General features: G+C 35.6%; 1 protein-coding gene across 4 annotated transcripts; it reads right to left on the bottom strand.

The window, feature by feature from the left end:
- Positions 1-332: 332 nt before the first annotated feature.
- LOC105045500 (protein ZINC INDUCED FACILITATOR-LIKE 1) lies at positions 333-26446 on the bottom strand. 4 transcript variants are annotated; one of them, XM_010923797.4, is made up of 17 exons: positions 26105-26446; positions 19100-19140; positions 17234-17294; positions 16990-17092; positions 16766-16868; positions 16618-16671; positions 16465-16527; positions 14436-14485; positions 14276-14351; positions 13119-13325; positions 12522-12609; positions 9612-9697; positions 9373-9480; positions 4646-4690; positions 4380-4468; positions 3445-3488; positions 333-704 (listed from the first exon to the last, which is right to left on the bottom strand). In XM_010923797.4, the coding sequence occupies exons 1-17, from the start codon at positions 26244-26246 to the stop codon at positions 613-615; spliced, it is 1452 nt and encodes a 483-aa protein (XP_010922099.1). In that variant the 5' UTR covers positions 26247-26446; the 3' UTR covers positions 333-612. The 4 variants fall into 4 exon arrangements, with proteins under 4 accessions (XP_010922099.1, XP_019706173.1, XP_073114412.1 ...); XM_019850614.3 differs by lacking the exon at positions 26105-26446 and adding an exon at positions 20549-20790; XM_073258311.1 differs by having other exon boundaries at positions 16465-16671; positions 26105-26416.
- Positions 26447-27076: the final 630 nt, after the last annotated feature.

Genomic DNA, 27076 nt, shown 5'->3' with positions numbered 1-27076 from the left:
AGGCCAGTTTTAGCCCTTATGGCTAAAAAGCTGCAGACTTTTCTTACTTACAAACAAGGACAAATACTTAGAGAGAATTTTTCTTTTGCAAGCTCTTCTAGTAATAAATCAATTTTCATCAGTACCTTAGGTTTAGCCTAAGTTAATGGCTGACATTGCATTGCTTTAATTTCTAAGTCATAATTATCTGGTTTAAACTTTTCATCTGCTGAAGTTGATAACAGTGGAAGGCATGAAAATAATAATAATTATGTTGATCTTGGTGGTGATTAAGTTAATATCAAACTGAAACAACATTAGCTTCAACTTATTTGGAAGGCAAAAAAAGGCCATTAAGAGCTAAAGCTATCACTATGCTTTCAATTACTTGTCTAATAATAGCCAATCTCAGCTGCTATATAGCAGATTACATGAATAAATCAATCATCCTGATATTGGATGTTCTCATCATATTCGCTCATGAATGCACCGCAGCGCTGATCAGGAGCACAAGAAGTCATATGGGAGAAGCTGCCAGGGCTTGCTCCTACCCTTCTTCATGTGCACCATCATGGCAGATTCCTCTCTTGCTTCCAGGCTCTGCTCTTAAGAATACAGTATAATTGTTGTATTCTACTTGTTGGGTAGTGCTAAAAAGGGCTTGAAGGTCAGCAGGAGTCCAATGAACTCGACCACATTTAAAATGAAGAAAACCACCTGATCACCTGGATAACAGCAAGCATCACCACAATTAATCAACTTATTGCAGAATTGACAGTTTGTAAAGTGGCTGGAGGAAATCTAGAGGGGTTCATTGGGCCAGTCCTTTGTATAGCCTAGGACACTAGTGCATATAAGAATTCAGCATGAGAGTTCCTTGAAGTACAAGCACTCAGGAGATAATGCCAACACAAAGAAACAAATGCACTTATTTTGTGAAAAATGGTCATGTAGTAATGATTACACAATAATTAATGGGAATCATTCAAGTCATAGGCAACATCAATTCATACTTACTGTTCCTCAGAAATGAGTATAATTTTCTTTCTGAGGAAATTTGTATAATTTTCTTATTTACATCTTTTAAAGTGTCTATTTCAAGCTACCTGTTTCTCAAAGTACTAAAGAATTTTTAATTCACTCCTAGCCAGTTGCACATAATGCAGGTCATTTGATTCTTTGATGATTTTCCTTATATTGAATCTCTTCCAGTTTTCAAATATTTGGTTTCAGCTTAACTGAATACGTTCTAATTACTTCCCATACAGTGAATTCATAGAGGGAAAGAACCCTAAAAATATAGCAAAAATAGGAACTACTGACAATTTCGTTAGAAAAAGTTGAACTGCCACTTGGAGGTTGGTTTTCTCACAAAAATGAATACCATTGTTTTGACCATCCACATATGAGGTGGAACATTAACCAAACATGGCTCTATACTTGATTTTAGAGAGATTGAAAAGATCTAGGTTGAACTCGCATTCTGTTAATTTTCATATGAAATGGAGTTACATTAGTTGTTTTCATCTTCATGTGGCCAAAGATGAATTTTAGAGCCATATAGGAGATGGGATTGATGATACCAATAGAGGTTCAATAAAATCAGGAAGTGATTGGGTTAATTTGGTTAACTGGCTGATTGAATGAGATTTAGAATATCTGATAATTGCCAAATAATTGAAAGAGTAGCGATATGGAAGCACAGCAACTATTTCCAAACTTCCTTTATGACTATGAGTCACACGGTATGAAACTACAGGAGAGAGAGAACCAATCTAGATCTCTGCCAATAAAATGTCAAAATGGAGGTTATTTTCTTACAAAAGCACTTGTTGCGAAAATTTCAAGCAAAGAGATTCTAAACAGACTTCATCAACATGGAGAAAGTATACAAGCATCATAAGATGTGATTTGATGGGATTAAGATAAAACTATAAAAATGCACCTAAAACGTACATTGAAACAGTTAAGGACACATATCTGGAGCAATGGGAAGCATCAAATATGGTTGAGGCAAGAGAACTGAAATTCCAATTACAATGAGTGAAATTAATGGTCGGCACTTGGTTGATATCTTTTTGGTTTTTACAGTTGTCCTAACTAGCTCAGATATAAAAGATGATGTATTTAAGATACTGTTTAATGCTAAATTGGAATAGTTGGGGAAAGACTTGGAGGCTTAAGGCCTAATAGATCAATAAAGTTAAAAAAAAAAAAAAAGAATATCTAGAGTTCAAGTCTAGAGGAAATAAGAATGAAAATGAGGGCCAACAAAAAATCTACAGCCTGGCAAGAGCACAGCATAGTAGATTTTGCTTACTGAGTTTTTTACCAAAAAAATGAATAAATATAGCAAAGCATATTAATAAATTTAGATAAGGAGATATCTTTTTGAGTTGTGTTTATATTTTAGATACAAATGCATACATGTACAAGCATATATACATGAATGGATTTCTGTACCTTTTTTTTTGTTTTTATTCCCTTTCTGAGTTCATCGTAATAAATCCAGCTTTTGGGAAGCATTTTTCAAGATTAGACAGTTTTGGTTGGTTTTGACAGTAGTCAAATGTAGGCAGGTAACCTAGATCTTGAACCTTAATTATATTTCATGAAATCCCCTCAATTATAGAATATGGTTATGTAAAACAAAATAATAATTCAATTACAATGTTTTATGATAACTTTCAGTGGCATTCGAAACAATTTAAAATTCGGACAAGCAAGAATGTTATTGCATTTCTTCTAACCACAAATCTAGGAAGAAGTTATTGTATATCAGAGATAATTTCTTGAAATCAATATGCATATGAAGTATATCATATTCTAATGTGAAAATAAAAATGCATTTGATGTGGATAATATCTGTTACTTGAACATACATGGTTCATAAGAATCTCAACAAATAATATATTACAGTTGAAAATAATCTAATCTATTAAATTTGGAATATGTCCTACTTCTTCTAAAGTTATTTGGTTAGGAAATTTTATGAGCCACTGAAAAAATTTATATAGTAAATGCTGACTAATATGTTTTACTAACTTGTGTTTCTTTCCATTTCTTGCAATGCTGATGATTTGGTTAACTTTATATATATTTACTTATTTACCATTGCTTATTTAGTGGTATCACGACATAAGTATCGAAATTGCAAAAATGTTTATTTTGAAATGTAAACATCGAGAACAAATTTTTAAACCTTGTGATTAAAACTAGTTTACATTGAGAGAATTAAAGCTGAAGCTTCACATAAGAATACCATAAGATCCCCTCTTCCTGATTAACGTCAATAAATAAAGATATTGCAGTCATTAGGTCATCCTAATAGATATAATATAATGTAACTCTCTTCTTAACCCAACTGAACTTGTTTATAATATAATGCAACTCTCTTCCTAACGCAACTGAAATTGTTATCAAAAGAAAACTGCACTACAAGCTTCTTATTTAAGATTAAATTACCTGGGAGGAAGGAAGCATATTGGCGCTTTTGTGCCCATGAAAATCTGCAAATACGGATAATTAATCAGAAAAAGGTGCTCTCTTTCTCTCTCTCTCTCTCTCTCTCTAACCGACATGCACAGGTACACTAAAAAAGGAAAAAGAAGTAAAGAGCAATATTTTAAACCATATATCTATTTGGCTTCAACGTGCAGAACCAATAGCGTGGACAAACTAAGTCATAGGCTTTGCTTTTTGGGTGCCAGAATAACAGTAAGAGCTCCATCTATTACAATTGAATCACCAAGATCATAAACTCAGGAAATAACAAAATGAGATTTGAAACCAGAATCTCATAACATGTGGAGGAGGGATGCAACCACCAACCACTATTATTCATACATCCAGATCAATGCAGGAAGTATCACTTTTCTTGTATATTATTTGAAATCACCTAAATCTTTTTCATAATTTAACTATGACAAAATTAGATAGAAGCGCAGATCATGATTTATGTTGAACCCACCATATCACATCCTAGCTATTGCTAGATGGCCCAGATCCATAATATATAATGCAAAACTGCTGCCACACATTATGTCTACCTTCGATTTGCCTAAACAAGAAGTTAGCAAGAATTGTATCCCCCCTTCCCACCCACGAGAAAGAAAGAAAAGGAAAAAGAAAACTCTCAATCCAGTTACAGATCACTCTGCAATAACAATGGCCACATAAAAGGATGCCATAATATCAAAATACTAGTAGAATAGGGACTAAGTACAATGTTGATGATATTTCCTTTTATATGAAATTCAGGAAAATAATTGTTGATTTGCCAGGCTCAAAAGCACCAGGATATAAAAATGGGATAAGTACTTAAGCTATGACTCATTAACAGTTTGCACCTGTACATCAGCGGTATCTCCCAGTACAATTAAGGAACAAAGAATACTTACATGATGCCTGCACATGCTGGAGCGGCTGTTTTGAATAGGGACATTCCAGTCATAGCAATACCATTTGCAGCTCCTCTTTGGTGTTGAGGCTGTTATATATTGGCGTCAAGGTGGCATAAATAGTGTTAACAAATATTTCTTAAGAAATTAGTCTAAATAAACAGAAAGTTACAGTGGCTTGCTCATTTGGGTTTTTCCAAAATTAAGAGGAAAAAAGGTAAAATAAACAATGCTACTGAAGTGCATCAAAATTAATAGAAATTTACCACAGCATTGTTTTGCAAAATGAATGTCCCGGTAATGATAGTTACCTGATCACATTAAAAAAAAGAAATGCATATCAAAGAAATGAATCCAACTTATATTATGGGACTGTTGTGCGAATGGATATCAATAACAAAGCAATTTGTAAGGAGTAACAGATTTGTGAAACAGACGTATGCATGCAGCCAGTAAAGATTCACGTAAAAGTTACATGCATTCGATGCTAATAGCAAATGCACTTCAAGAGGTAACAGGATATTGAGTTTAAGACCGCACTGTCATCAAGTTAACATTGGAATATTTGGCCCAATGCATATACGATCAGTCATACTATCTTCCACTTGTACAAATGAAAGTTATTATAGAGAGAACCAATATTAAGCAACTCAGCATGGCAAAGACCTAATGCAGTCATATACAAGCATTCTTACATCGAAGGAAGTAAACAAAGCAGTAAATTGAATAACATATAGAGGAAGAAACTAAAAAAATTCTGCCCTACCGCATCATATTCCTGAAAAGCTTATTGTAATCTAGGCTTAAACATAATGCACAGAAGAGTGAGATGATAATGGGATAAATTGAACTTTTTTTTTTTTGATACAACAATACAATTTACTTTTTACCATGCAGAAAAGTTAACAGTCTTTTCTATTAATCAACAGGACTCATTGTGTTAGTGCCGTCTGGACTCAGTCCAACCAAAAAAACCAATTGACCAGTCAACACATGTCTGTGAGTGCAAGAATGTCAGGTGAGTTGGATTCTCAAACATCCATGCTCTGAGAGGTAATAAAATATACAACACGCAAAATGAGGGCAACGACCCATAAATCATGACAAAAGTTTAACACCAAGACATTCTGAAGGTCTATCATGCAAACCAGATACGAACGAGCAAAAAAATGCTTAAGGATGCCATGGAGAGTGAAATATAGAAGTTAAAATGGTGGAGGTTTGACAGAAAGACATGATGGCTAAAGGCATGGAAACCCACTGACCAACTTTATCAAGACTTTACCCATCAATGGTAAACAACTATGACCAATTAATTATATATCCTAGGTTATATGCAAAATGGGTTCCAGATCAACATAAAGACACTTCTACAGTCCATCAATCAACAATTACTATCAAAACCACTTGATAAACTTGAGATATTAGCATGATTTTCCATTTTATGCCTCACTATTTGACAAATCCCTTAGACTGAATCTTGGCAATTAGCAGCCCAAACCAATGCACAACTTGACCTTTTATACCCAGATATCTTCAAAAATCTGATTGTCCTAGACAATTTGAGAAAGTCCACCAGAAGTCACCAGTATTAACTTAATTAGAAAAAAAATTCTAGTTCATTGATCTGGTTCTAGATGTGAACCACTGGAATCCACTCACACAGTGGCACCTCCAAAATATCATTTTAGGGCTTGAGTTTGATGTCAATTCAGTTTCTGCCAACATGAAGACTTTATATGGAAGCTTCATAACACAAAACCTGTCTCACAACCCATGTGATGTGCTGCCACAATTTCAAAATTAGCCATACAAGTTTTCCCCTACATATGCACAATAATAAGACCTCAAACCACCATGCTAAACTCCATAATTTAAAAGAGCCTGTGAAGGGACAAAGTCACAAAAGCATAGACTATCATTGTAAACCACTGTATGCCCCTGGATGCTCATCCAAAGTAACTCGGTCCCTTCTCACATTAAAATCTATCCATCACTAAAGTTGCACACACCAAGACAAAACCTAATTATAGGAGAGAATGTAATATCCTCTATCAGGGTATGCTGAATTATCCCGAACCAGGCAATTTAAGGCATACCAAACCGAAGTAGCTAGGAACTAGGATGCTTCAACCAATCAAAACAATTAGGCCCATTGATATAAAATCCCTTACCCCTTGAAACCACCACCACCCCCCCACCCAATAGACCACATTCAACTTCAACTTCGATCTCCCTTTTTCTCTCTCCCCACTCTTCCTCGAATCGTAGCCAACATTGTCATCCTCAATCAATGCTGAAGCCATCGCCCTCGATCAACATTGATGCCAATGCCATCTCCCTCAGTTGAAGTTGACGTCATTGGCCTCGATCGATGTTGACACCAATACCAATGCCAATGCCCTTAATCAATGACAATGTCATCCCTCTCCGAAAATTAGATCTGGTATGCCTCTCTTTTCCTCCCTCCCTTTCCCACTTTCTCCCCTTCATCTTCTCTCTTTATCTTACCCTTCTTCTTTGAACCCTAGCTAACATTGTTTCCCTCGAGTGATGCCGTCGCCAATATCATCATCCTCAATTGATGTTGTCCCCCTAATCGATGATGATGCCAATGTCATCACCATAGACACCTACATTGTCACCCTCGACGCTAACATCATTGCCCTCGATTGATGCCAACATCGCTGCTGTTAATTGACACCGACACCAATCTCGTCGATCGACAATGATGCCGATGTCATCTCCATCGACACCAACATTGTCACCCTCGACACTGACACTGTTCCCCTCAATTGATGCCAACATCGTTGCTTTTGATTGACACCGACATGGATGCTGTCGCCATTGATTGATGCAAGCACCAATGTCATCACCCTCGGTCAACAATTGACTTCGACATCAATGCTGACCCCATCCGAGCTTCAAAGTGGTACGACTCCCTCTCCCCCCTCCCTCCCCTCCTCTCCCTCTCCCTCTTTCTCTCCTTCATCTTCTCTCTCTCTCCCCTTGGTTCACCTACTTCTAGGGTCATGGTTAGGTATCTTCCTCTCTCCCCTCCTCTTCTCCCAGTCTTTCATCTTCAGTACACCTCGGCTCGATACAATACGTATGGTATTGCATCAAATCAGTAGGTAGGTAGTATAACCTCTGGCACCAATTTGGTGAACCTTGTTCTCTATCATTGTCACCTATCCTTCCGTCTCTTTCTTGGATGAAAAGTATCATACCTAATCCCAAACCATACATCTTTAGAATAATAATATTGTATACGCCAGTCTGCATGCAATTTGTATCTCATGTCTCATAAGAAGCTAAAATTATCAGCAGTTCATGGATCAACTTAAGAGTACCATAACCATCACATAAAAGTGTGGCCTCATGCATGAGGCTCCCACTGTTGCATGGAGAGGGTCAAAAGTATGAAAACTTACCCTTGCATGTGAAGAGGTTGTTTATATATTTCAAACCCATGACCTTCAAGTTACAATGGAGCAACTTTACCATTGTACCAAGGCTCGACCTCTTACTCCAAACAACACAGCTTACACAAATCATCCCGATCCAACCTCCATCTAGACTAAAGCAAGTCAATTTAACCCTCCATCTCTAGCATAGCAAGTCTCAGCTCTGTGAACTAAAATTCACCAGCTGCCCTTCACCTACGCATAATGAATCATACACCATCTATCACAAACCCAAGTTAGGCACCCTCTCCTACAGCAAACCATGGTTGATCACTTCACATTCACGTATCTCACCTCTCCTATAGCAAATCTGGGTTCATTGCTTCACGCTCACGTATGTCATGGAAGGCCCTCAAACATAAACCTTATATGATCCATTCCCTCATCTTGACATACAAATTACCACCCTTTGATACATTGAAGAGCCTTAATTCTAAGATCCTCTTTTCACAAGTGTTTTGTGCTACTAATATAATTTTGTATTTTCCACACATGCTTTGTATTCATTAGGTTGTGCACATTTTGTGAAACATAGGTGGTGACTTTGTCATTGTGGTGGCACATACACCTTCACATAACTAAATGCATACAGTACTGTGGCTGCCATCCATACATGATCTGTATGAGCAAATCATTTACAAGTACACAGCTCTGCTAAGGTTGGAATATGACAACATAAATGAGTCAAATTGCTTAAATGATTCACTTTCTTCATTTGTTCTTTTGTTTTTTCTGCTTAAAAATGCACATAATCTTGGATTAGTTAATCAATTTTTTGATAAAAGCCTATAAACTTTAAAGGATAGGTTGCTAACAAAAGTAACTTGGTTGAAAGACATTCCTCCAGTATTGAAAGAGTAACGAAAAGAAAATGCAGAAATAGAAACCATAGGAAAGAGTAAAGTATATATGTAAAGAATAACAGAGACTAAACAAAAGGTATTGAGTTTTATAAGTTTTTTTTTTTGTGGGGTGGGGGTGGGGGAGGGGAATCTGAAAACTGTAAGACCTTTGATGTTAAATAGGAAGCAAAAGCTATAGGCAGGTGGGCCTGCAACTGGAATCTGAATAAGGAACTTCCATGTTCCTTTATGTCAAGTACAAGGATTTTCACTTTCTGCAGGAAGGGAGCTAGATAATGATGAGGACTTCAAGATATTGAAAATGGCACTTTGGTAACTTCTGTATCCCTTCTTGAGGTAGACCTCAGAAGAATTTCACTTTCATCGGCCATATCTTTTGTCAAAATTCCCTTTTCATTTGCTTTAACAGTTAACTTTAATTTGTTCTTTCTTTGACAAGCATCATTCATTCTTCTTTATTATCATACTTGCCGCTGACTCTACAATGTTCTGTTATCAACATCTTATTTGTCGATCAGAAATTACCAACCATGTAATATATCTTTAGAAGAGAGCATGTTAGAAAACATGGACTTGGTAAATACAAAATATATTTATAACCACTTCGTATCAACCATACACATGTTTGCTGTATATTGCAATCCCAGTTGAACTTTTACTTACCGAAAGAATGTTCTTCAGCAATGATGCACAATTCACTATCAATGAAAGTCCAAGTCCTGACAGTTTTGTCATAAAGGGAAAAGCGGCAAGCAAAGGTATAGATAAGACCTACAAAGCATAAAAATAGAATATTATGGAAGGGCCCAAAAAAAAATAAAAAAAAAATCAAATGTACAATTAATGAATGTAAAGGGATGCTATTGAATGCTTAATGCACAGAGATAACATTGAATGCTTACTGATGCAACTCTGGACGATGTGATGGGTCCAAGTATTTTCTCAAGTGAAGGATATAGAAATAGTTGATATACTAGGAGACTGAAACCTAAAAGTCAAAAGATAGTCAATGCTGATGCTCCACAAATACAAAAATTGGTACAATATGGAATATAAACTGTGAAGTGTGAATAATATCACTACAGTGAATTTAAAATAAATTATATCAGCACAGGTATATTGTACGCCATAACACAGGATGCCATCAATATAAAGCTCCAAAGAACTAACATCAGATAGTTATCATGGTAAGATCATTGGTTACATGCTACAAGAGATTTAGCTAGTACTTCTGACAAAAGAGAACCACACAAAACATGAATAAGCAAATCTTAGCATTTGACTCTCAAGAACTATTTTGTAATCATATATTTAAGAAGCCATCTTTAATGTGGTTGTTGTTCTTCAGCATAGACAAAGGCCCAAGGCTCTTCAAAGATGGAGAAAAAAGTTTGGTGAGCAGATTGCAATAGAAAGTGTTTTAAGGAACCAAGATAATCTATTTTGGAGCATTTCACAATTGCGATATCTGGTTTTGATGTGCAGTCCCTACATTGGTATTTTGTATAGCATGAATAATGCAGAGCATGAGAAATACTACATTAAGATATCATATTAATGAATTATTTGCATTTTTCAAAAACTAATAATCTGTCATATCTTATTTAAAATCCACCATTTCTGTAAATAGCAAAAAATTGGGATTGGGGACTAACTTAGAAAGGAAAGAGACCTACCAAACTCTCATATCAAAATTATTAAGGCTGGAACCTGAGAAAAGTGAGAGATATCTTTCAACAGATCTCATGAAATGACAAAATACTAGCAGCCATTGGGTATTAGAAGAAGTGCATTAAATGGGATGGCACTGAGAAAGGTCTTTGATGAAATCTTAATTGAAAATAATTGGATATTTTTAAGTAGTTTGAAGTTATGTGACTACTTTTCATATACCTATGTCCAGTTAGGAAGAAACAATCTTACAGGAAAAAAAAATAGAGCTCATTCACAAGTATGAATATATAGCTTCTTGTTTTATGATACAAAAGATGGAAAACCAATTAACTCATTCACTAAGAAGATGGAAGGGGAAATATTGAAGGCCTATGAGACCAAGAAAGGGAAAGAAGTACAGGGGATGGAGAAGGTTAGCTTTTGGGGGAACTTGGCATATCTTTTCATGACAATTTTGATTGATAATGCTAATCCCCACGAAACAAATAAGATTTCCAGCTTCTTGTTACAATTTCAGTTTCATGAACTAGAAACAATCCAGGAATATAAGCCAGAATATTTTACATGTTGCAGCTTTAAAGATAGTATTGTACATAGAGCTAATGAGCCATATGCTTGTGCATATTTCACGTCTCAGTATCCTATAAATGTTACAGATGAGAGGTGATGGTCTACTTTAATTACGTACATTATGTATTATCTTTCATTAATAAATAATTGCAAATTTGCAGCCATTCCAACACAATACAACTCCAGTTTTACAGTATCAGCATGATCTTTCACTCCCATCAGAATATTTGGAGAAAATAGTACATGATCAAGCTTTCAATGGCATCTAATTGACATTAATTTGATCACTATTACACTCAATGATACTTTCACCGCTGAATTCCATGATATGAACCATGGTATGCCATCTCAGTACCAAGCCCCGTATCGGTGCCACACTGTTACTGTGTCAGTACAGGATCGGTTTGGCATACTGAGTATTGGTACACCCCCGGAACCATGTACCAACACTGGTCCGGAGCCAAGGCAAGCTATATCTAATCCCCAATTTTTCTGGCTCCAGAACCTAACAAACTAGAGGCCTCTATTTCAGCCACTCAACTAGTATATGAGGTTCATTCTTCCAGGAAGGCATGTTCCTATCTGTTTCAAAAATATGGCATTGACTCCTGCAAGACCCTTGCATTGAGGAAGAAGATGGTTGTTGGAATATGATAATAATTTAAGCTACTTGGTATTGGATATTTTTACAAAAGAACATGAAGAATACTTTTTCTTATAATGAATTATTTTGGGGACTTATGATGCCCTCAGCCAACATTCCATAGTCATCTCACGATGTTCATTGTTTCAATCATGTTACTTATGGAATTGGACATTCTCTAAGCCTCGTTTGGGCTGTTTACATCCTGCCCCATCTTAATGTTCGATTCATTAAAATTTCCAAGATTCTTCTCTCTTAACTCAATACCACTCGTGGATGAGAAGTCCCCTATTCTTTCAAAATAACCATGATTATAACTAAAGATGATAATGCCACCACCATCCATCTGATAAGTAATCACTATCATCAAATGATTCAGACCCCTTCTAATTGTTTCTTAGATTTGAGGTGCACATCTATCCAGAAGGATACTTATGCCATAGTGCTGGTATGATCAGACGTACACAATTGCATGGTATGCCTAATAGCAATACTCCACTGGAGCCTATTAATGGCATGTGTCCTACAGAAAATAGCTAGCTGTTGACCACTGCCTTCTTTACTTTCTCTTTGTGTAGCATTTTGCACATCATTTGAGCATTGACCTCTTCTTTCCAGTGCTCCTTACTTTATCTATTATTTGACTTCTCCATGCATTATCCACTAAGACTTCTCTATACCGCTCATCTGTCTCCTCATTGGAGCTCCAAGTCTACACCAGAGCCTATTGGTTGAGTATCCTGCAATATGATGACTTACTACTAAATTTCGTGTTTTCCAGTCAAATTTAATTGAAAATTATGAAAATCTTTGTCAGATGCAAGAGTGAAGTCAACTTATTCAATTGAGAACCCATAGGGAATACCAAAACACCAAGAACATACTTCCAAATTATAACTCAAATGAAAGCACCATCATATACTACCTGAGATTGCAAGCACCTCACCAACATCTTGACTTGAAAAGCTCAATCCACCATAAATTTTATCACTAACAGCCCATAGAGAGAATATCTGACATTAAAGTAGCAACAGGATATTTCAATTTTGTGATCAATGTAGAAGCAAAGGCACAAGTAGCTTGCCAATAACAAAAAAATTAAAAAAATAATAATAAAAAAAAGAGGACCTGTCAAAACAAGAAAATCTATATCTCAACAATTTTTTTAGTGCTGGAATCATGACAGAAAAGGTGCATTATTTCCTAAACTAGAATGAAATTTAACTTGAAGACCATCATAATCAGACCCTGGAGCTCTGTTATAAACATTTTTAAAATTTAAATCCAGTTTACTACATATATCAGATGCCAACGTTTCTTGAAGTTCAGATGAACATGCAATGTTGCAAAAGACCGCCATTTATTCCAAGAGAGAACATTTTCTTCCCAAATAATATGTGCATGTGTTGCATGTGCATGCACAGTACATATGGCAGAAGCTTTGGAGTAATACATAAAAAATAGTAACATTTTATTTAAAGATTTATAAAGCAATCAGATACATAGAAGCAAGAAATATCACCTCAGTATAGGCCATATCATGAAGGGAGAAAACACAATAAACAATGATAGATGACATCAATGGCCAATTCTTGAATAGGTTTTCTGTAGGAGCTCTTTCTTCACATTCATTGGTGTTCTCTTTTAGACCAGATCCATGTGATGGAGCCTCAAGAACTTCAATAGTTCCATCTTGCATTTTGTTTGCATTATGCCTATGCAATGTTTCCTATAAAATTAAATAGATGCAAGTATGCAACAAATTATACTGCTGAGTAAATTTGTATCTTTGTGCTCAGCATCAGAATAGCCATTCATGAATTAAAATGAAACTAGCAAGAGAATAGATGAATTAGAGACAACATATTTGTTGAATCAAGTAAAAGCAAAATCCTGTTTAAGATAACAAAAAATTGTTGGAAAGAACACAATGGAGAACACCTCTCCAAAGCCAATAATATAACATATGAAGTATGTCTTCCCAAGTATCATATTTCTGCTAAATACAAGAGACTAAACCTTGTCAATGCATGCAAAAACATGAGTTTTTAGTGCTACGTGATTCAGAAGCAACCAACTGATCATAAGCATTGCCCAAAAAAAAATCATCAGGGTGGGCTGCTGGAATCCTGTAAGATGCCCATTCTCTTACCTTTGAACTAAAGTAATCACATAGAGAATTCAAAATCAGCAGGCTTTGATGGATTATGGTGTCTCAACTTTTTTTAACCTACAGAAGGCCATAACCTTGCCCTCAACTCCAAATGAACTTTCTGAACATAGATGAGTTTTTCTACTTGAGGACATCCATATGCCTATGTGTTATAAAAGGATCTCCCTCATGCACAGAAATGCATGATGGGTCCATTCATCTTCGGCATCATCATCCTTGTATGACCTGATAATTTTGTATTACTGAAGATATAACAGACACTTTTAGAAAGTTACTTTCATATGGTTTGAAAGAGTCAGATAACAGGCAGGAAGAGAAAACAGGGTTAAATAAATCATTCATTTTGGTTATTCTAGAAAATTTTTGAAAAATTTGAGATTAAATTGACTAAAAAGGATAATGGATACAAATGAAGAAGGTCGCCCATGTAACAATGAAATAATGTTATTATCATTTTGCTCTAGCATAAAAGATGGGGAATATTAAACATGGACTCTATAACTTACAGGAAGCCAAAAGCATAGAATAAACACGCCAACTGCAAAGAGCGATACACAAAAGCAGGGTAAGAAGTACGGGAACCTACAAAAGATGGCAATAATAATATTAAATATGAGCAGAGGTCATAAATAAGCAAATGGAACTTAGTAGTAGAAGCATCCATACCTCCCGAAAAAGGAATCTTGGGAGAATATATTAGGATATTTTTCTGCAGGCTGATACAAAATGCATCCAAAGACACAAGAATAAGAATTTAAATAATGATTTTTTTTTTAAAAAAAAGACCATCGCAAGATTGATTTCCCAATCAATTTGGTCTTGTGTAACAGTTAGGTTACACCAGCATATAAAATACAATGCCTTTTTACAACTTATAAGAAACAATAATATGAAGTTATTAACTATGGAAAAGGATGGAGTGCACTAAGTATGCTTAATACAAGTTGAGAAAAAAACCATCATAGCCACATGCTTTTGAAATAAACAATTCTTTGTATACCTAATGCTTTTCAATGACTACTGTGCAAATCTGTAGAATTATTAACTGGTGTATAACAATATCCTAACCAATTTGTTTCTCTAGAAAGCCAATCATCTCTGTAGTCAATGTCCACATTAACACTGTGACTCAAATACCCCTTAGACAAGATGTTCAATGATGTTCTTTTGACACGATGAGTGAATTCGCCCAAAAAAAAAAAATGCTCTTCATTTTAATTTGAATTTCACACTACAGTCACTAGTCAATCTTCACCGCAAATTTTGCTGCTTCTTCTCTGAAAGATCATCACTCTTGCTGTCAGAGGTACTTCTGTCATTTCAACTTCCATTAATAATTTGACTTTCTGTTATCTGATTGATATCCATGAAGATCCTGACCCCAATAAGTAAAGAGGAAACTCAGATATTAATATGTTCAAGAAATAGCAGTAGTGCTTTATAGTCCCGGCTGGCAGCAATATATGACAGGTTCAGTCGATTAAATTATGCAAGGTCCAATGCTCCTTCCAGAGAGAATTTTATTTACTGTGAAAGGTTGAATAACATCAAGATCCACTCATTTAGCCCCTCAACGATATTACACCAGCTGCACACAATATATTTAATTAATAAACAGTAGCAAGCATGTCCAAGAAAGGGAGAGCAACAAATACAAGGGAGGCTAAGATGGTTGCAGAATTTGCCATGAGAGAGCGCACCCTCCACACAGATTATACACCATCCTCCCTTTCTCTCTCATGCAAACATTTCAGAAACATATCACCTAGCAAGATATCTTGAAAGAACAAATTCCTTTGATGACAAAATCCAAATGGTTAAAAAGAAACTTGATCAGAGCAGATCTCCATATATTTGCTAACTGATTAAGCTTTCTGTTTCTAAGATGCAGGTTTCCAATTAGTTTAATGATTGAAACATAAACATATCCTTCTCGTGTTAGCATCGTACAGGAGCTCAAAACATTTGAGGCTTCGCAAAGCTAATATCACCATCTAGAAAATCTCTTTACAGCCATCATTCTTAGGTGGAAGGGAAAGAATAGTGGCATAATGCTTCGCCCCTGTGCCCAAAAATGTCAAAAAAAGGCCATGTAGAAATCATTTTGCTCAGGTCAATGATGCCTGCCAAGAACACCTTCCTGGACTTTTCTTTCATAAATGTTACATCTCCTTGGAATTACTTTGTTTCAGCTGATTCTGAACCATCAATAGGATGATGGACCACCATCTCCAACTGAGAAACGTAGAAATTTTATGACCCTTTGCAACTCATTCTCTCATCCATTTGTGTTAGGTATGTATATGTGTATGTGTATATGCATTAATTTATGCACATATATTTGGTATTTTATTTTCCTTTTTGCATGTGCTGTAATATAAATTACTTTTTTCCTTTTATTTTCCTAATTCACTGACAGAGCCCTAATTTTTTTTGGTAGATTTTCTTCACAATATAAAACCAATCTTGAAGGTTTTTTTCGTCCTTGAATTTTGTATCTTCTTTAACATCGTTTACACCAAATCTACATACATAAAACATTAACATAAAAATTAGCAGATACGGCTGTTAAATAAAAATGTGACATGTACTAAAGACGGGCATTGGCACAGCTGCAAGCAGCTTGGCACTCAAGGATCTGCAAATGCAAAGTTTCATTTCAGCAATGTGCTTAAAAAGAATAATTCATGGATACCTGAGCAAAGAAGCCTCCAATTGCTGGGCCAATTATCAAACCTATACCCCATGCTGTGCTGACCTGAAAGGAGACAGCCAGAGTACCTGAATTATGCATTTGTGAGGGACACAAAATATATTTGATTAAACAACATATACGGAATTTTATTACAAGTGATAATCCAAGAGCTTGATGCTCTGGTCGACAAACTTCGATGGAATAAGCCTGTGAAAATTCAACTCATATAGGTTACAATTAGCTCGGTACACTTAACAATTTGAGAGGGATAACCAATCAGCTATAATATATTTTTACACACCTTTATTGGGCCAAGTAAACCATTTAAAGATCCAAGGAGTAATCTTGTAGTAATTGCCATCCAGTAAGTTGTACTTAGACCAAAAAGAGTGTTGAATATGATCCTGTAATGGCAACAACACCAGAGTGATGATAGGATTTGAAAACAGAAAAAACCTAAACTGTATTTCCTTAGCATTTTCAAGTTAACAATGATGATCGGACAGGAAAGCAAGTGTTACTGACACAGCACATATGCCAATCACAATAACAGGTTTTCTCCCACATCGATCAGCCACCAATCCCCAAAATGCAGAAGTCAAAGCTCTCCCAAACATAAATGAAGCTCCTTCAAGAGGGGGAACATATGTCAGTCACATCCATTTAACATGTATAACAAGGTACTAAGTGTAACAATAATACCTAAACGGTTGATTTGAAGCACATCAGATATTTTTACATGAAGTGCAAGTGTGCAGCAGATACTCACCTACAAAACCTGCATAGAATCCAATATCTTCTTCCCTTTTCGCAACATGCAAGTCTCTTATCTATGGGAAAGAAAAAATAAAAGGAATCATGAGTGATGTTCATTTTATTCAAAGTTTAAGACTTTAAGGACTTCAAGCACATATATGGCTAATCAAGGTATCTGCAGAAATCTATGATAATCTACCATCCACAATATATTGAAACTCCAATGACCTTAATCATAGAACATCACCAGCCCGCCACTACCATGATACTAACACCTTTCCCATAATCCAATCAAACCCACCATCATCCTGCCATCCTTCTGCACCTACCACTACCAGTTCACCATCATGGCCAGTACATTGGAACAAGGTTGGTTATGTCAATAGTGCAATGACTACAGCAATGGCAGGTCATTGTTTATGGATTGGGTGGTTGTGGAGCATGATAGAGGGATGGTGTAAGTGATGACCATGATCAAAGCGGTGGCAACAGCACTAATGACAACAGAGGATGGAGGATAATGAGGGGTCAGATCACAGCTCGTTAATGTAAAACAAAAAAATTCAAGGTTCTAGTCAAAATTAATGGTAAACATATGCATCAATATGATTGGTTTTATTAACAATTTGTATAATGAGGGTGCCAATTGGTAAAGTCACCGGCTGTGGATACTAGTCCTCAATGTTGGTCAAACTTCCCCCCTTCCTACTTCAAAGAAGAAGAAGATGATGATCATAATGATGACGACGACGACGATGATGATCATGCAAAAAATTATCTAATAAAATCAATGACCAGCAAATGTAGAGTCACATCTGCATTATGTGATGCGGAAAATATTGAATAAAATTGTTTGGAAACCTAAAATGTTGTGTTGTTCACAATGTTGGGGAACTCCAACAAAGAGGAGCTTAACATTCCCACCAAAGAGGAGCTTAATAGACATAAGAATGCTAAGGGTGCACATGTGGCAGAATTAGGAGTGAGAAACACAAGTATGCCAAAAAAAAGCACAGGAGTTTCATTAATTCGGAAAATAGTATTGGAGAACCAATTGACGTGGTATGGACATTTGCAATGAAAATTCAAGGAGGCTCTAATAAAAAGAGGTGCTTGAATCTATATGAAGGGTCTAATAAGAGGAGGAGAAGATAAAAACCAACAAAATGAAATTCAAAATAAAGGATTTGGCAAAAGATGCAGTAACCATCTTAGAAGTCTCCTTTAAAAGAAACGGCTGGGGAACAGGGATCATGAAGGCCAGCCCCAAATAGGCGATGATGGCTTGATGGTCATGGGCATGATTATTCTTTTAGAAAGAGTTCATACCAAGTGCCAACCAACACAATTATTAGCAACAGCCTTTGAATGATTGATATGTCAAAAGTGGGGGAGACAGAATTCATGTGCAGTCAGGGAAGAGTTTTGCATAATCCAAGCCAATAAATCTTTGTGCAGTTGTATTTATACAGCATTACCATTTTTGAGAAGCAAACAATGTTACATAGTAAATCACCGAAGTAAGTGGGTCATTCATGAATAGGTGGCACTGCTTGAACAGATGGTATGGCGTTTAACGGTTAATAGTCACTTTAGCAATTAAGGTAATATGGTTAGCAAAAATTACAAATGAAAATAAACAACTGAGACATCTTAGATCATAGGTGATTTATTTGGTAAAATTAGTCCATCATATGCTCATTAGTTAGATTTCTTGATATGGTTTTAGTATCTTTTTTACAAAAAGAGAAGGAAAAAAGGGTCAATAAGACAAGCAATTCCAAGCATGAATTAACAAGATTATTTCTTTGAAGATGGTAGACTTAAATGATTCTATGCTTCAAATAAAAAATAAATACCAACAATTCAGCATACATACCATGAAATATAAGAATGGAAACAATATCGATATGGGTAAAGCTGAAAATGGCAAACACAAGAAAGAAGTGTTAGAAAACATGTAAGATAAAAAATGAGAGGACAATATGTGGGAAAATCATTAGAAAGCAACAAATAGTATCGAATATTGAAATAGCACATGTATAAACTACATGTGGGAAAATCACTTTCTTGCCATTATTCACTAAGCATACTCTTTTAGAACCATATACTCCATGACATAGTAGAAATTCAAATCCATAACCATAACTATGGCATCATGGTTGGCTTTATGGCCCTAATTTGTCAATCATTGCTATAGGAGGCAACACCAGTGTCAACACCTTCGCATCAATAGGACCTGTTTCAGATTTTCAGTTTATTTTTTCTACAGTCGGTTGTCAACCCAATGTAAATATTCCAATTCAATTGTGGGGCTGAAATTTTAAGTCCCCCAGTTTTTTCAAATACAATTGATCTGTTCATTTGTCTTCTCCTTTTTGTAGACCCTCCCTTCCATTTTGACATATAGGGAGTTTAGGTGCATAAAATGATTAACAAACCTTGTTCTTGTTTGATGTCAATTTCACTCAAGCATTGCTTGCTATACTTATTGAAGACAATGTCTTATTTTTATGGAACTCCTTTCTTCCCATTGCTATCAAATTTTTCTTGGTTTCCCATCAGCCTTTTTTGTACAAAATTAACTTCACCCCATCGTCAAGACTCCAGTTTATACAGCAAAAGCAGTCATACTCTTGCCATGATATAAAAAGCCTAAGTGGCAAGCAATGCTACACAAATTAAAGTGTGAACTGAAACAATCTCAACTCTATGGGAAATATCCACATCTGTCTCCTCATTCTTCGGTATAAAAACATGTAGGGAAGTAAAAATATGCACAATACAAAACTTAGTGATTCTTGAAAATATGATTGAGTCCAGGAAGCAGATGTTGTAATGTCAAAATAATACAAGTATGTTCCATTGCAGTAAAAAGCACAATATGTGTAACCATGGTAGTTTGTAGCCCCTCATGATACTATGCAGATTGCAGCAAGCCTGCAACTATTCCTCGGAATCTCTAGCTAAATCTCTAATAATACAGCAATGGAGCTCTCTCCAACTAAAATGCCATTCAAAACCTAGTATGTTAACCAATTCTTGGTATCAAAATCCAAGCTTTGAAGACCAGTGCCTTAAATCATCCAGCAAAAAGGCAAATTCCAGCCAGTTTTCCCAAGAAATTTGAAAAGAAGAAGAAGAAGAAGAGAAAGAAAAGTACTCTCCCGCCAAATGCTATCGAAAAGAATAGTTCTTCGATGTCCCAAAAATGCAAAACAAAAAAAAAAGTTCTTGAACAGTTCTTGGCATCCAAAAAACTGCTTTAAAAATCAACTCTTCAAAACAAACCAATCAAGAAACCAAAATTAATCCAACTTTTCCTCACCAGTACAAAGCGTGACGATCCACACATAAAGAAACTCCTTGTACGGTATCCCTCTTCTCTCCTCCTTCCTCCGTTCCATCTTACACCCGGGGCAGCTCTCGTAGTACATCATCCTCTCCAACAACGGGGCTCTGTTCTCCGCCATCTCCTTCGGAGGTTTAAGAGAACAGAGCCTTTTGCCTTTCAAGAAATCCCCTCCGCCTCGCCGAACTCCACGCCCAACTCCTCCCTACCACCTCGAATTCAATCCAAACGCCATCGCCTTCAATTCAATCCGCTTTCCAAGAAACTATCGAAGTAGAAAAACCAGTAACTCCCCCGCCTCTCTCTTTAACTTCGATCTCGGATTCGGCGAAGTTGCTTTCGAGTCTCGTGCTATTTAAACCAGAGCAAGTCGCGCAACCTCTTTACGTCGGAGCCGGGCTTCTTGTCCGCTCTCTTTACACGTCCGAGTCTCCAAGACGAGGCGGTGAGGCCACCGAGGGTGAGGAAACAGCGAGTCCGACGGGGAATTAGAATGTCGTTTTAAGTGGCACACGAGGACCCGGTTCGATAGGAAAATGACCGGGTCCACAGACACGCATCCAGATACGGAAAGAGACACGTGGGATAAGAATGCGGGCCCGCTTCTCCTGTTATCGCAGATTCGGCCCAACTCGGAACGAGAAACCGCATGGCCACGTGTCGCAATCTTGAAGGTTCAACTTCCCAAGGCAACAACAAGAACTTGCCACTCATGTAGAGCCATGTGGCAAAAGTTGGGCCCCATGCAGTTACGACGGAAGCGGTGGCTAGAGCTCCGGACTGGTGGGCTCACCGGTCTGTCACCGTCGCGGTTCGTGCAAGTCCGTGATGCACGGTACACAGCATAGAAATTTCTCTGCGGAGAGAACTTATTGTGCCGCACTCTTGGGTCCCGTTTGGCACAACTTCCGGAGAGCTCCAAAGTATTTTCTAGCTCCCTAAAAATATTTTTGGATGGCATACATCTGGAATAAAGAATCTACTTTGGATCGTCCACGAATACTTTATTTAATATTTCATAAAAATCTAAAATTATTAATTATATAATACTAAAATTATCTTTGATATATTCCATAAAATTATTTATTGATCATATAAAATATATTATAATAAATTATTGATATATTTATTAATATATTTATTATTAATATATTTCATAAAATATATTTATTAATTTTAGAAACCATTGATGCTATAAAAATATTTTAGTTTTTATTATAGAATTAATATTTTTTATTCATAAACAAAATATTATTGTATTAATAATAATATTTATTTTAATTAAAAAATAAAAAATAAAGTAATATATTAAATAATCTTCTAATATGAAATATAAATATATAATATGAAGTATAATAATATATTTCTATTATAATTTAAAATTATAATTTAATAATAGTATGATTAATAATATTTGATAATATAATATATATCATAAATATAATATCTGTAATATCAATATAATATAATACATAATATTGATATAATATATTAGATATATTAATTTTTTTTTAATTAGATCGTAAGGCATTTTTATTACCATATTTTAGTCCAAGATCACAATTCTAAGATGATCTTAGATATCTGACCTTAGAGATAGATTTTCTACCACTACCATATGAGATCATCACAATACATTACGCTTGCTCTTGGATTGATCATCCTATATCAAACAATTCCAAAAGATCTACATAAAAAAAATTATATTTTGAAATTTCTTCCTATAAATACTTCCTAGAAAGCTATTTTAATTTTAATAAAAATTTTATAATAATCTAAATATATATAAACAAATATCATAATTACATCTATTATCTTATATCATCTAATATCATATCATATCATATTTAAACAAAATATATTTTATTATATCATATCATATCACATCATATTACATTATAATACTATACATATATTATATTATGCACAGTTTGGTTATAAAATATAAGTTAAAATTTTATAATATTTTAAAAATATAGTTATCAAAAAGGTAACATGTTTTTGTAAATATCTACTTCTCAGAGCTCTACTTTTCAAATATTTTATTTCGAAAAACTTCAAAAACTTTATTATCATAATAAGGTTTTAGTGGGTCTCAAAGAAAAAAAAGGCCTATATGCCTAATCAGGAAAGAGGCTTCATGCTTGAGATCCATTATCATAGTAAGGTGGTCCAAATTGTTGGATGGAGAATTATACCTACTCTATGTGGACCATATGGATATACATATAGCCAAATATAACCACTCATCTTTATTAATCCTATTCATCAAGCGTTCATCTTGATGTGCCACTATATGAACGAGTGATTGTAATTGGCTCTGTGCATGATCACATGGTGCATACATTGTAGAAAATAATTTCTCAATCTGATGGCACAATTTTTTTTGTAACTTATCAGCGACAACGCGACAACACTCAGACAACTACTCCCACTCCCCATCAATTGGCTTATAGGACCAGCATCTCGTGGACCCTATGTACCAAGAAATGTATATAGTATTTGATCAAAAAACTTGCATGGTAGAAGGGATTTTTTAAATATTCCTGGCCCTAAGGTTTTTCCTTTTTTTTTTTTTAATGAGGGCAAAATTCAATCCCGCATCATTGAATTCAACGCCAACAGCTACACTAGGTTGGTAGTATACGATTCTTCACAATCTACATATAAAAAATATTAGCGATCATTATTTCACTTTTAGATGCATGTAGAGCTCAATAAATATTAATGCAGCACTTGGAAAATGACAAAATTAATAATCGCCGGTTGGGTTCACTGCATTAGTTCCTCATTGTCACATGAGTGTGATTGGAGCTGAGAAGGGAGTAGTGATAGACAGTGATACGTCTCTAATATACCGCTCATAATGCACCAAGCATTAAATGGTCACGACTAAGGCTGCAAATAGGCCGGATCGACTCGTGATCCGATCCAATCCGATTTATTTAGATCCGATCCAATCTATTTTAAAGGATCCATGAATCATATCGAGATTTAAAATTGAATCCATTCAATATTTCGAGTTGGGTCTGAATTTACTGAATTCAGACCTGATTCGATCCGACCCGATCCAAATTCAATATTGAATCCATCATGTAAACTATAAAATAAATAAAGTAAAATTAAAATTTCAAATATTTTTACAATATTATTATTTTTCATATAATTTTACCCAATTTGATTGTGGGATTTTGAAAAATTACTTATAAATTAATAGCCAGGAGTAAGTAATGTTTATTTTTTTTATCATAAACTTCACATATATGTTAGTTCATCATACGAACAAGGTCCAATCAGAATTTGGATCCAAACCGGATTCTAAATTTTTAGATTGGGATCGAATTACACATGGACCCGATCTGACCAAATGATTCAATGGGACAGACTTTTTGATTATGGATCTGACCCAATCCGATCCGATTTTCAATTGGGTTTAATTTGAGTCTAATATTAGGATTTGATCAAGGGATTGGATTGGATCAAAATCACTCATGATCCAATCCGACCTGATCTATTTGCACCCCTAATCACGACATGTATTTGATTGCTCGCGGAGAGTGACAATCTAGTACAAGTAGATTACTGAATGCAAGCAAATGGATTGGATCAAAAACTATGATTGTAGATGGGTTAAATGATTACTATTGCCAAAAGAAGAAAAAACTATATGATTTGGACCAAGCTCATATTTTAATTTTGAAGCTATTGATGCCTATATCAAATTAAAAAAAAAAAATTGATACCTAATAAAGTCTTGGCCACAACATTGGCACCGTTTGTAGGAACGCCTCATATCCACACATACTTTCTCTTAACTGAAAGGCTATGTTATGATGTAGAGAGGATATCTTTAATGCCACATCAATTACGGTCAAAAGGGAGTATGGCTTATATGGATCAAAACCATCTCTCCTTCCATGAGATACTTTTTAAAGAACAAAATCGTGAGGCCCAACATAACACCTGATATGGACCTAGGCCAAAATAGACAATATCTTACACGTACAAGTACAGAAACCGAGCCATCCGATCCATCCAAACCATCTGATCTCTTGACCACAATATTGGCACTATCTATGGAAATGCCTCATGCCCACACACTCTTTTTTGACTAAGAGACTATGTTGTGATATAGAGAGAATATTTTTAGTCCCACATCGATTGTAATCAAATTATATCCCAACAACAAAATTAAGTCAGGCCAATAAAAATGTTTCCATCAAGTCATGGGATTAAAAGTTTTGAAAATATCAACCAGCAATTGTGAGATCCTTGTGCCTATAAATATTTATGGTCTCAAAGAATTGGGCTTGTTGGTCCTTTAGCGCACTAATATCCTCTGCAAAGAAAAATATTTATGGCCTAAAAGAATTGAGCTTGTTGGTCCTTTGGCAGCAAGAAAAATCCCTCCCCTCCCCTTCTCCTTCAGTTAATATCTTCTATGGTGCACAATTTGAATTATAGAAGATGGAGAGCTATGACCAAACATGACAATTTTACATATCATATATGATATATTTTATTCGATGGCCGTCTTCTATCTATTAACAGCGGCCATCAAGTGGTGCATAGCATATTATAAAGGATCCTGGGCCTTTTTTTTTCTTTTTCTTTTTGTCTCTTAGTATGGATATTTTAATATTAAAAAAATTAATCGAAGCAAAATTTTTATTATTATTATTATTATTATTATTTGGTGGTAAGTAGAATCCCAAAGAAAGTAGTGGTATTTTCTCAAGAAATTTATTGTACGACTGCAACCTCTGTTCCCATTCTTACCCACCTCCACCATTCATCATCATCTTATATTATCTGGAAACCTTCGCCCGCATGTGCTTGTTTGGATGCCAAACTTCTCACCATATACTCCACAAACGGACAAACCATTCCAGCTGGCAGAGAAGAGGAGATGACTGACACTCCAGGGGTTAAAATTTCAAAGGAAAATTTAATCTATCAACACACATCACTTGACGACTGCCGCTGCAACGCTTCATCCATCAAAAAAGCACCATAACAGTGACACACACACACACACACCACTCTCATTACTAAAACAATGTTACAAACCTCACAACAACATCAAATTAATTGTCTTCTTCCAAACCCATTAGATCGCATTATCTAAAACCATTTCTAAGAATCGCATGATAATGATTCCCAATAATCTTCCCATAAATCCAAGTCCCAAACGCTACAACAACAAAAAAATATTATTTCCATCTTTTAATTAGTCTATTTGATCCCATTACTCTCACCCATCTATCATCAACACTACAATACTTACTCTCTACCAAAAAAAGAAAAACACTACAATACTTACCATAGCTACTCTTAGAACCAGACTAATCCAAACAAAGCAGAAGAAAAAACTCTCAAGGGCCAAATAAATGAAACAAAAAAACAGTTTCTAGCTATTAACCAACTCATGGAATCAAAGTGCATGCTCTAAAATTTAGGCATAGCTATTTATCAGCAAAACGGTAATTAAAAAGAAATAAAAATGAGTGCGAGTTTTCCTTTATTAATTACCAGTGCAAAGCGTGACCATCCACACAAAGGCGAACTCTTTGTAGGGTATCCCTGGATTGGTATCCTTCTTCTTCTCCTGCTTACAACCCGGGCAGTTCTCGAAGTACACCTTCTCCAACAAAGGTACTGCTGTGTTCGCCATCTCCAACCAAGGCCAAACAAAAAGCTCCTTCTACCTGGGAAACCAAAGCCCACTGCTCAATAGTTTACTCAGGGAGGCTCACTTGAAAGGGCAGGGGAGATGAAGGGCCGTGTGATGGCTTTCCTCTCATAATAGTAGAAGAAGGGAAATGAAACTTTTCTTTGGTCCTTGGATGCAGTGAAGGAGCTACTCAGTCCGCTTATAATATATTGGAACACAGAGGAGGGGGTTTTGCCGTAACCTCTTTTTATTGTCCTTTTTTAGTCCCATACATCACCACATGCGTCAGGCTGCTGATAGCTGAGAGGCTAAGAGCTGTAGGCTTACCTTTTTTTTTTTTTTTTTTGGTGTCCTTCTGTGTGGAAGTGCTGATAACCAACCGAGAGGCTGAAAAGCTGCAACCCTACCATGAATACATCACGTGAGCCAATGCAAGTAATCCACAGGCACAAAGTGCCTCAAGGAAAGAAAAACATTTAAGTAACAATTAATGATTTATATATATATAATTTTTTATCAGCTTGCGTGTTCAACTTGGATGCCCGCCTCATGTCGTGGTGAGAAGAAGACATGTTCTTTAATTTTGTCCCAAGTGTTCGGATTTATTTGCCTTAGTATGGGATGGTGATTCCAAGATCAGTGATTGATTATATGGTGGAGGTCATGCAACTAATCTTAAGTAGCAATGACCCTAAATCACCTCCATCCCTAAAATCAACCTAGAATTCATTCATATTAAAGCCATTTTTGAAGGACATGTTACCAAATTATCTCGAGGCAGGAGCGTCGTCTTGAAATTTGTGGACAAAACTGCCTAATGAAAATATTTT

This window comes from Elaeis guineensis, chromosome 5 (assembly GCF_000442705.2).
Source record: "Elaeis guineensis isolate ETL-2024a chromosome 5, EG11, whole genome shotgun sequence".
Lineage (NCBI taxonomy): Eukaryota > Viridiplantae > Streptophyta > Magnoliopsida > Arecales > Arecaceae > Elaeis > Elaeis guineensis.
This window is presented reverse-complemented; position numbering and strand designations above follow the sequence as displayed.